Source organism: Salvelinus alpinus, chromosome 5, assembly GCF_045679555.1.
Source record: "Salvelinus alpinus chromosome 5, SLU_Salpinus.1, whole genome shotgun sequence".
Lineage (NCBI taxonomy): Eukaryota > Metazoa > Chordata > Actinopteri > Salmoniformes > Salmonidae > Salvelinus > Salvelinus alpinus.
The window spans coordinates 85,249,051-85,261,240 of record NC_092090.1 but is presented as its reverse complement, the minus strand read 5'-3'; the positions used below and the strand labels follow the sequence as shown (position 1 = coordinate 85,261,240).

The 12,190-nt window shown below is 43.5% G+C and overlaps 1 protein-coding gene across 3 annotated transcripts in view; it reads left to right on the top strand.

Moving 5' to 3' along the window:
* The first annotated feature begins 4,945 nt into the window (after nt 1-4,945).
* sgsm1a (small G protein signaling modulator 1a) overlaps nt 4,946-12,190 on the top strand; it is a 73,910-nt gene continuing 66,665 nt past the window's right edge. The window contains exons 1-2 of one of the 3 annotated variants that reach the window (XM_071403921.1): nt 4,946-5,062; nt 5,191-5,231. In XM_071403921.1, coding sequence (XP_071260022.1) covers nt 5,056-5,062; nt 5,191-5,231 — 48 coding nt within the window. In that variant the 5' untranslated portion in view covers nt 4,946-5,055. The remainder of the gene's footprint in view (nt 5,063-5,190; nt 5,232-12,190) is intronic. The other 2 variants (XM_071403922.1, XM_071403923.1) reach the window with 2 other exon arrangements.

Below are 12,190 nucleotides of genomic sequence, written 5' to 3'. Positions count from 1 at the left end.
GTCAAACCCATGGTATATGATCTGATATACCTTATTATAAACTGGGTGGTTCGAGCCCTGAATACTGATTGGCTGACAGCAGTGGTATATCAGACCGTATACCACAGGTATGACAAAACAGTTATTTTTACTGCTCTAATTACGTTGGTAAACAGTTTATAATAGCAATAAGGCACCTCAGGGTTTTGTGATATATGGGAAATATAACATGGCTAAGGGCTGTGTCCAGGCACTCTGCATTGTGTCGTGCATAAAACAGCTCTTAGCCGTGGTATATTGGCCATATACCACACCCCCTCAGGCCTTATTGCTTAAATATACACTGAGTACACAAAACACTAAGAATACCTGCTCTTTCCATGATTTAGACTGACCAGGTAAATCCAGGTGAAAGCTATAATCCCTTATGGATGTCACTTGTTAAATCCACTTCAATCAGTTTAGATGGAGGGAAGAAGACAGGTTAAAGAATGATTTTTAAGCCTTGAGACATTTGAGACATGGATTGTGTATGTGTGCCATTCAGGGTGAATGGGCAAGACAAAATATGTAAGTGCCTTTGAACGGGGTATGGTAGTAGGTGCCAGGTGCACTGATTTGTGTCAAGAACTGGTTTTTCATGCTTAACAGTTTTCTGTGTGTATCAAGGGTGATCTACCACCCAAAAGACATCCAGACAAATTGACTCAACTGTGGAAAGCAATTGGCGTCAACATGGGCCAGCATTCCAGTGGAATGCTTTCGACACCTTGTAGAGTCCAAGCCCCGATGAATTGAGGTTGTACTGAGGGGGGTCCAACTCAATATTAGAAAGTTGTTCCTATACACACACCTCAAGTGACATCATTTTGATTCACCAATGAACCAAGACTATATCCCTGTGGCATGTTTAATTAATTCTAATCTATATGAAAGAATGTTGTGTCCCCACTCTGCTACCTGAAGGCAAATGGGATATGTGAATTTAGATATGATATCCCCAGCGCACAAGATTCTATTCACACCACTATTGTCCACAGCTTTTGGAACTCCTCCTGACCACCACGGCTTTATTCAAGTCTAGAATAAACAACATGGATCTGATGATTTTTATTGCAGTATTTAATTCCCAGTGAGTCCAGATCAATGTCTTTAAACAGGGATATTGATTTCTCGGTATATGATAGTGTCATTTACCCCAGAGATAGAGGCTGTAAGACCAGGACACCAAATCTACTGGATCTGCTCAATTAGCTCTGCTAATATGTTTCAGGGGGTTGCTTAGCAACACATCTTATTGGTGAGGGAAGGCTTTTGTGTATTTTGTAACAAAATGTGCTCTAGACTAGGGCTCCGGATGTCTACTTCTCTGCAGGATATGGTGAGGATGGATAAATGAGACATTTGAAAATGGTAGGCCTAGAATTCTGTGTCTAAACATCTAGACACACGTGTAGGACAAATGTCCAAACATATCCAATGCATATGATTAGGCCTATGCAGAAAATACAGTATTTCCTGCTGTCTCTGGCTATTTTGTCTTCTCAGTTTTGTTATGGATGATGGTGCATCATCTGTAAAAACTGGCATACATGTGAAAATATGCATGAAGAATATGATGAAGCCATGATAAAAGTTATAGGAATGCTTCATTATTATGGAAATGATTCTAGAAATTAATGGTTAATGATATGCTCCTGACTTTATAAGGGCTCGTGAAGAATACGTCACCTGTTTGGACAAAATCAGGCTATTCAATAACGAATAGGTTACATAATGCCCAAATGGCACTGTCTTTGATGTCACGCCCTGGCCTTAGTATTCTTTGTTTTCTTTATTATTTTAGTTAGGTCAGGGTGTGACATGGGGAATGTTTGTGTTTTATCGGTTTTGGGTGGTTATATGGTAAAGGGGGTGTTGGGTGTAGTGTATGGGTTTGTGTTGAGTGTATGTGTCTCCTGTGTCGTCGATGTATGTACCATACGGGACTGTTTGGTTGTTCGTTCGTTTTGATGTAGTCTGTTCCTGTCCGTGAGTTTTACGTTTTAGTTATGTAAGTTCATGTTCAGGTTTTCGTCTACGTCGTTTTCTTGTTTTGTAATTTTGTAAGTGTTTTGTTTTCGTGTGCCGTCGTGTCAAATAAAGAGATGGCATATTTTCCTAATGCTGCGTATTGGTCCACTGATCCTTCTCTCCTCTCCTCATCTGAGGAAGAGGAGGACAACAGCCCTGACAGAATTACCCACCAATACAGGACCAAGCGGCATGTAAAGCGGCAACAGGACCCACCTACACAGGATTCTTGGACATGGGAGGAGATACTGGATGGTAAGGGGCCGTGGGCACAACCGGGAGAATATCGCCTTCCTCGTGAAGAGCTGGAGGCAGCTAAAGCCGAGAGGAGGCGATATGAGGAGGCAGCACGGAGACAAGGCTGGAAGCCCGTGAGTACAACCCAAAAATTTCTTGGGGGGGGCCTTAAAGGGGTAGGAAACCTGTACTTACCGTGGAGAGCGAGAGTACGGGCAGACACCGTGTTACGCAGTAGAGCGCACGGTGTCTCCTGTACGCGTGCATAGCCCGGTTCGGTACATTCCAGCTCCACGTATCGGCCGGGCTAGACTGAGCGTTGAGCCGTATGTCATGAAGCTGGCCCAACGCATCTGGTCACCAGTGCGTCTCCTCGGGCCGGCGTACATGGCACCAGCCTTACGCATGGTGTCCCCGGTTCGCCTACATAGGCCGGTGCGGGTTATTCCACCTCCCCGCACTGGTCAGGCGACGGGGAGCATACAACCAGGTAAGGTTGGGCAGGCTCGGCGTTCAAGGGAGCCAGTACGCATGCACGGTCCGGTATTTCCGGCGCCACCTCCCCGCCCCTACCCAGTACCACCAGTGCCTCCTCCACGCACTAGCCCTATGGTGCGTGTCTCCAGCCCTTTACCACCAGTGCCTAAACCACGCAACAAGCCTCCTGTGTGTCCCCAGAGTCCTGTGCGTCCTGTTGCTGCTCCCCGCACTAGCCCTGAGATGCGTGTTCCCAGTCCGGTACCACCAGTTCCGGCACCACGCACTAGGCCTAATGTGCGCTCCCAGGGTCCAGTATGCCCTGTTCCTTCTCCCCGCACTAGCCCTGAGATGCGTGTCCCCAGCCCGGTACCACCAGTTCCGGCACCACGCACCAGGCCTACAGTGCGCCTCAGCCGACAAGAGTCTGCCGTCTGCACAGCGATGCCTGAACTGCCCGTCTACCCAGCGCCATCTGAGCCATCCGTCTACCCAGCGCCATCTGAGCCATCCGTCTACCCAGCGCCATCTGAGCCATCCGTCTGCCCCGAGCCATTAGAGCCGCCCATCTGTCCCGAGCCGTCAGAGCCGTTCGTCAGTCAGGAGCCGCTAGAGCCATTCGTCAGACAGGATCTGCCAGAGCCGCCAACCAGACAGGATCTGCCAGAGCCGCCAACCAGACAGGATCTGCCAGAGCCGCCAACCAGACAGGATCTGCCAGAGCCGCCAACCAGACAGGATCTGCCAGATCCGCCGGCAAACCATGTACAGCCAGATCCGTCGGCCAGCCATGAGCAGCCAGATCCGTCAGCCAGCCATGAGCAGCCAGATCCGTCAGCCAGCCATGAGCAGCCAGATCCTTCAGCCAGCCATGAGCAGCCAGATCCGTCAGCCAGCCATGAGCAGCCAGATCCGTCAGCCAGCCATGAGCAGCCAGATCCGTCAGCCAGCCATGAGCAGCCAGATCCGTCAGCCAGCCATGAGCAGCCAGATCCGTCAGCCAGCCATGAGCAGCCAGATCCGTCAGCCAGCCATGAGCAGCCAGATCCGTCAGCCAGCCATGGGCCGTCCCTCAGTCCGGAGCTGCCGTCCCTCAGTCCGGAGCTGCAGTCCCTCAGTCCGGAGCTGCCGTTCCTCAGTCCGGAGCTGCCCCTTATCCTGGTGCTCTCCCTTATCCTGGTGCTCTCCCTTATCCTGGTGCTGCCCCTTACCCTGGTACTGCCCCTTAGTCCGGAGCTGCCCCTTAGTCCGGAGCTGCCCCTTAGTCCGGAGCTGCCCCTTAGTCCGGAGCTGCCCCTTAGTCCGGAGCTGCCCCTTAATTCAGTGGGGTTAATGTGGAGGGGGGTCATTTGGAGGAAGCTAAGGAGGCGGTTAGTGACTGTGGTGGGGTGGGGACCACGACCAGTGCCGGAGCCGCCACCGTGGAAGGAAGCCCACCCAGACCCTCCCCTAGACTGTGTGCTGGTGCGCCCGGAGTTCGCACCTTAAGGGGGGGGTTATGTCACGCCCTGGCCTTAGTATTCTTTGTTTTCTTTATTATTTTAGTTAGGTCAGGGTGTGACATGGGGAATGTTTGTGTTTTATCGGTTTTGGGTGGTTATATGGTAAAGGGGGTGTTGGGTGTAGTGTATGGGTTTGTGTTGAGTGTATGTGTCTAGCTGTGTCTATGTTGGGTGTAAGTTGTCTAGGAGAGTCTATGGTTGCCTGAATGGGTTCCCAATTAGAGACAGCTGATTTCTGTTGTCTCTGATTGGGAGCCCTATTTAAGGTAGCCATAGGCTTTCGTTTGATGTGGGTAATTGTCTATGTTATACGTTTGTAGCCTGTATGTGCACGACGTTCATAGCTTCACGGTCGTTTGTTTGTTTTGTTAGTTTTGTAAGAGTGTTTTGTTTTCGGTTCTCCTTCTTCTTAATAAAAAGAAGATGGCTTATTTTCCTACTGCTGCGTTTTGGTCCGTCAATCCTCCACACGATCGTGACATTTGACTTGTACTCACAGACAATGCAGAACTAAATGTGAAACATCACGGCAAACATGTGTAAAAGAGTCACTTATTCTTCTTGTGTATAATTTTTATATTGCGTTTCTGGAAAAGGTCTGTAGACTTAATCGAATTTAAGAGATTACTGTAGCTTTAAGAGGTGTGCGTAAAGTCTCGAGCGCTGGCTCCCTCTGCTCCACACAGCCACATTGGACTGATGGGAGCAGTGTGAAGGAGCTACATAAAGTGGACCCGATTCCATAGCAACATAAACAACAACATAAACAACAACAGCAGCAACCACAATGGCAGGTGAGAGAACACAGGACCGTATAGAACATAATCAAATTAAATATCCATCATGTGCTGAAGATGTAAATTTAAAAGGAAATGTGTTATAAAAGAAATGACATGAAACCCTTTCTGTTATGTTTTACAAGCAGAGACGCGACAGAAGCTGCTGCGCACGGTCAAGAAGGAGGTGGGTATTTTTTTGCCAGTCTGCAACAATTATCAAATAGGAGAAACAAACACTTTGGTTATGCGTATGGCTAAAATACTCCCTCCCTGAGTAGATACGCTATGCTTGTTTTTTGTTCATTCATTTACTTTTACAGTAACTGTTACCATTTTCTTTTTGTGTGCACATTTTATGAAAATAGTAGGCTACTTCATCCACTCGTGTATTTGCTGTCAATCTTTGCAAATAAGATGAACATTAGGGCAAGGTGTAATATATATTTTGAAGTTGATCATATTCTTATAACTAATTAAGTATTTAATGATGGGTTAATGTATATAGTTGAACTATAAATAATCTATGTATAGGGAGGGTCCTGTCATGGAAATCCAGCTAGCCTGTAGAATGCAGTCATGCAAGACTGCATTCGCCCTCTAATGTCTTACTAGCATCTCATTATGATACTAACTAAACAAGCTATAGATGTTGAAGAATTGAAGAAGTGTTGCAAAGAAATGCTTGTCATTTTAAAGGTATAGTGCAGTTTTAGATCATTTTCGACTTCCCAAAACGGTTTTTTCCCCGTCCATTTGAATGCACCGCTAACGGATACAATCCGTGTCAACAAGTATTGCTACATTCTCCAAACATGTCTAGCCAAAACGACTCGAGAATTTTTAAAACGGTTCAGAAGAAGATTAGCTAAAACGGTAAACATAAATTATTATCACTTTAATAATAAGGGCTCATACATGCGATAACAAGTGATACGGCATTATACGTGTCAGTTTTAAGTAAACAGTTATCAACCCATTTGGATTAAAGAGTCCACCCTAACCCCATCGCACAGTTGTGAAATCTTGTGAATAACTTTTTTTGTTTTATTCAACCTTTATTTAACTAGGCAAGTCAGTTAAGAACAAATTCTTATGTACAATGATGGCCTACCAAAAGGCCTCCTGCGGAGACAGGTGCTGGGATTAAAAATAAATATATGTGCAGTGATGTGTCCTACAAGGAGTATTGGTGGCAAATCTGATGGCCGAATGGTAAGGCACATCTTATCTGCCGATCTATGAATTACCTCTCCATAATCTAGCATGGGTAGGATGGTCATCTGAATCAGGGTTAGTTTGGCAGCTGGGGTGAAAGAGGAAACCAAGTTGAGATAACCTTAGCCTGCAGCTTTGATATGTGCTGAGAGAAGGACAGTGTACCGTTGAGCCATACTCCCAAGTACTTGTATGAGGTGACTAACTCAAGCTCTAAACCCTCAGAGGTAGTAATCACACCTGTGGGGCGAGGGGCATTCTTCTTACCAAACCACATGACCTTTGTTTTGGAGATGTCAGAACAAGGTTAAGGGTAGAGAAAGCTTGTTGGACACTAAGAAAGCTTTGTTGTAGAGCGTTTAACACAAAATCCGAGGAGGGGCCAGCTGAGTATAAGACCGTATCATCTGCATATAAATGGATGAGAGAGCTTCCTACTGCCTTAGCTAAATTATTGATATAAATTGAGAAGAGCGTGGGGCTTAGGATCGAGCCTTGGGGTGGCTGAGACAGCAGATGTTCTGACTTTATACACTGCACTCGTTGAGAAAGGTAGTTAGCAAACCAAGCCAAAAACCCCTCAGAGACATCAATACTCCTTGCACTCAACTCTGAAGTGGAGGCTGAGGTTTCCCCCGCTCTATTTCTATTGTCATCATCAGCATCTTCTTCATCAAACAATTTCAATCTTTCCAGGATGTCTTTGGGTCAGATTGTTAAACGTCTCATACTTGGTGTAGTAGACCAATAACGGATCAGAGAAATGAAGTTATTTTCCTCTCCTGTCTTCAGGGGTTATTTGTGAAGTGATTGGTCGGTTTTGTCGGAAGATTCAGACTTTATCTTTATTGGTCTCATAAAAGCACAAGACCTTGTGTCAAGCAAACAAAGGCATCAAATTGTCCAAGTCTGGGTATGAATGAAAGAGAGATTTAATCTCCCATCACTTACTCCTGATCTTCATAAATGCCTGTCACCAGCCTTATCAGCAGAGTACAGACCAACCCTGTATTTAAACCTGCCTGTGTTAAGAGGGCCTACTGAGATTCACTTTCCCCAGGATCCCCCCCAGGTTTAGCTCCCTAGTGCTCAGCGCTTACAATGTAGCTGCTTTTTAAATAAACTGCAGTGGAGTGGAGACGGACCACATGACCAGAGCAGTCTGTGTTTCTCCAATTATACAATATGATTGCTAGACTCTCCAGCACACCACTGAGGCACACAGAACAGCCTGAGCCAGTGATATGATTGCCCAGTAGCAACTATTGGAGTGAAAATGGAAGTAAACGGATTTAGATTATTTATTTTTTTAAAGCACAGATGCCTCTGAAAATATATCTTTACGCCAGGGTGATATCCTCTGAAGAGAGCCTTTATGGTAAGAGGTAGAGCACCCTGCACAAGAGGTTGCTGAAAGGAAATGGAACTTGAGTCACTAAAAGTGAGTTAATATAAGCTTCTTTGTTTGCCATTTCAATGCAAATAGTAGGCATAAAGGACAAAGGCAGTGGGCATCTGTTGAGCTTTTAGCTTAATGAACATTCAGCTGCTAGGCTACATGCATTGTAAGAAACTATGTCAAATGAAGCATACCACCAACAAATGTACATTTTAGTAATTTATCAGACACTCTTATCCAGAGCAATTAGGGTTAAGTGCTTTACTCAAGGGCACATCAACAGATTTTTCACTTAGTCATCTCAGGGATTCGAACCACCAACCTTTCAGTTACTGGCCCCATCACAAATATGATGCAGCAGGGAATGTTCACCTGGACATATAAGCCAGTAATGATAGTGATTCAGATGTACTCACTCTGTTTGTATTCATTAATTATTTCTCTAATTTCTTAGCTTGGGTACTGTTTGTCTGGTGGCTTGGCAGTGAATGCTGGAAGCTCTCCCTTACCAACTGGTTATGTTCCACTTTGTACAATGTCTATCTGGGTCTACACAAAAAAAAGTGCTTTATAGAACCTGAAAGGGTTCTTCGGCTGTCCCCATAGGAGAACCCTTTGCAGAAGGTCCCAGTTCCAGATAAAACCCTTTTTTGTTCCAGGTTGAACCCTTTTCGGATCTATGTAGAACCCTTCCACAGAGGGTTCTACATGGAACCCAAAAGGGTTATACCTGGAACCCAAAAGGGTTCTACCTGGAACCAAAAAGCGTTTCCTATGGGGACAGGCGAAGAACCCTTTTTTATAAGAGTGTAGGCCAGAACGTTATGCTTCAGTGACTGAAGCATGCTTAAGAATAGCCTATACTGGGCGTATCTCGGTTCTCTCTCTATCGCTCTTTCTTTCCCTGTGTCTCTCTCTTCCCCTCTGCTACACACATACACACGTCACACACACACCTGTGTTTACATAAGGAGAGAGCTACACACTCATGAAAGAGTAGGGCGCAGAGGACAATGGCTCATCTTTCATTTTCTTTTCTCTATCAGTCACCTTTTTTAGCATGGCTGCTTACTTAGGGACAGATCGAAATTGACTGGGGGGGAGGGGCTGGTCCAAATCAAGGTAGACTATGTCAATCTTGACAAACAGAAAATACATCCATTCCTACCTTGTAGGCCTACCCAGTATCGAAGGCTTCTCCGAATGTAATTAAACTTTTTGTTGTTTTGTAACGGATGTCTTTTTCCATTCATCAATTGGCCATTGCACAGTTTGGATTGATTGACTTTATTTGTCAGTTAAAAAAATACATATATACACAAAGATTTTTTAAAGTGACTGGGATTGCACAATAAAGTCGGGGACTTATTTCCATTGTGGTTCTTATTTTTTACATAAATACATATATAATTACATAGATAGAAAGGAAAACATGCTCAACCTCCAGATGAGTATCAGGGGAGAGTTTTAGTACAATTTTTACAAGCTTGTTTGGCTGGTAGCTTATTCTTTAGATGTTTGGGGCTGCTAGTGAACCATGACATGCAGGCATAATCAAAGTGACACTGGACTAGCACATTTACTAGAGTCTTTAGGGCATCTATAGCTAGGTTTCCATCCAATTGGCCATAGATTTTCATGTGAATATTCTTAAATCTTCATAAAAACAATATGCCATTTCAGAGTATCCTTCAGGAAAATTTGGCGCCAGACAACATGACAAGATTTGAATAAACCGGACATTTGAGACATTTTACGGATATCCATATGCATTCAAATCCAACCTGGCGCAGCCAGCGCCATCAATAAATTAGGGATGTTGGCCAAATAAGGCACATTTATGTGTCCTTAAAAACAACCTATAACAAATGACAAAACACTATTCATTGTGTTTCGATGTGAAGCTTATGCAAAACTTAATAGCCAATTATGATTATTTTTGGCTACTTTCCTGGAACAATAACTGTCCACCTCACGGTTCAGCTGTCAGAGATTTGAGCACTAAATGTATCAGAACCTATAGGCTTAGGTATCAACTGTATGATATTAATATTAATATATACAGTACCAGTCAAAAGTTTGGACACAGCTACTCATTCAAGGGTTTTTATTTATTTTTACTATTTTTTACATTGTAGATTAATAGTGAAGACATCAAAACTATGAAATAACACATATGGAATCATGTAGTAACCAAAACAGTGTTATTTGAGATTCTTCAAAGTAGCCACCCTTTTTGATGACAGCTTTGCACACTCTTGGCGTTCTCTCAACCAGCTTGAAGTAGTTTCCACATATGCTGAGCACTTGTCGTCTGCTTTTCCTTCACTCTGCGGTACAATTCATTTCAAACCATCTCAATTGGGTTGAGGTCGGGTGATTGTGGAGGGCGGGTCATCTGATGCAACACTCCATCACTCTCCTTCTTGATCAAATAGCCCTTACACAGCCTGGATGTGTGTTTTGGGTAATTTTCCTGTTGAAAAACAAATGATAATCCCACTAAGCTCAAACCAGATGGGATGGCGTATCGCTGCAGAATGCTGTGGTAGCCATGCTGGTTATGTGTGCCTTGAATTCTAAATAAAAAATTCTGACAGTGTCACCAGCAAAGTACCCACACACCATCACGCATCCTCCTCCATGCTTCACAGTGGGAACCACACATGCGGAGATCATCCGTTCACCTACTTGGTCTCACAAATACACGGGTGTTGGAACCAAAAATCTCAAATTTGGACTCATCAGACCAAAGGATAGATTTCCACCGGTCTAATGTCCATTGCTTGTGTTTCTTGGCCCAAGCAAGTCTCTTCTTATTATTGGTGTCCTTTATTAGTGGTTTCTTTGCAGCAATTCGACCATGAAGGCCTGATTCACGCAGCCTCCTACGAACAATTGATGTTGAGATGTGTCTGTTACTTGAACTCCATGAAGCATTTATTTGGGCTACAATTTCTGAGGCTGGTAACCCTAATGAACTTATCCTCTGCAGCAGAGGTAACTCTGGGTCTCCCCTTCCTGTGGCGGTCGTCATCATAACGCTTGATGGTTTTTGCGACTGCACTTGAAGAAACTTTCAAAGTTATTGAAATGTTCCGCATTGACTGACCTTCATGTCTTAAAGTAATGATGGATTGTTGTTTCTCTTTGCTTATTTGAGCTGTTCTTGCCATAATATGAACTTGGTCTTTTACCAAGTAGGGCTATCTTGTGTACCACCCCTACCTTGTCACAACACAACTGATTGGCTCGAACACATTAAGAAGGAAAGAAATTCCACAAATTAACTTCCTCTACCTCATGAAGCTGGTTGAGAGAATGCCAACATTATGCAAAGCGGTCATCAAGGCATTGGGTGGCTACTTTGAAGAATCTCAAATATAAAATATATTCTGATTTGTTTAACACTTCTTTGGTTATTACATGATTCCATATGTGTTATTTCATAGTTTTGATGTCTTCACTATTATTCTACAATGTAGAAATTAGTAAAAATAAAGAAAAACCCTTGAATGAGTAGGTGTTCAAATACTTTTGACCAGTAGTGTATAAACAGTGCATTCGGAAAGTATTCAGACCCCTTCACTTTTTCCACATTTTGTTACGTTACATCCTTATTCTAAAATTGGTTAAATAAAAAAAATCACATCATTCTACACACAATACCCCATAATGACAACGTTAAAACAGGTTGTTAGAAATATTTGCAAATGTAGAATAAAAAAAAAAATGAAATACCTTATTCACATAAGTATTCAGACTTTTGACTGGTACTGTATATATTTTCAAATAACTGGCCTTTTTCTGGTCTCGCAATAGATTTTGAAAAATGTTCAAAAACAAATCTGTGCGGCCCTCAAAAAAACGATGTAGCCCTTGAGCCAAAAAGTGTGTTATTACCTGGGTGAGACACATGACGGATCACAGGAAAGGAAATCCTCTGTTGTCATTGATAATGAGGTAATCACCCAGGTTCCCATAGCTACATGGTTTTGCGTATTTAACCTATTTTACTCAGGGGAATGTGTTATCAAGCTTTGTGAATAAACAATGGTTATTACTAGTGTTGGCAGATTCATAATATACACTACAAAATAGTAATTAGTTGAACTACCTTTTTACCCTATTCATTTTAATGTGAATGAATTCATCAGTCTTGTCTCAAGTCTATCATTTCTCAGTATGATGTGAGTCATTCACTCTAAACATGCACTGTAGGAACTGTCAACAGATGATGTTAGCCACCTACAACCCTTTTCTGTCATATAAAATCTGTGAACAGTCCATGCAGGAGTATGCATTTGTATGCCTGAGTGATAGGTAAGTCGCTCTGGATAAGAGCGTCTGCAAATGAAAATGTATTCTTGGTAAGGCTGACATGATTGTGCAAGTTGTTTTTCACTATAACAGCCCATGGGGATGAGGAATGGTGTGTCTTCCCTCTGTTCTGATTGTGGCTGTAAAGCAGGAGTTCATGTGAAGACTGTGTAAATTCTGCATCTGCTCTATCCAAGCCCCCTTACGAG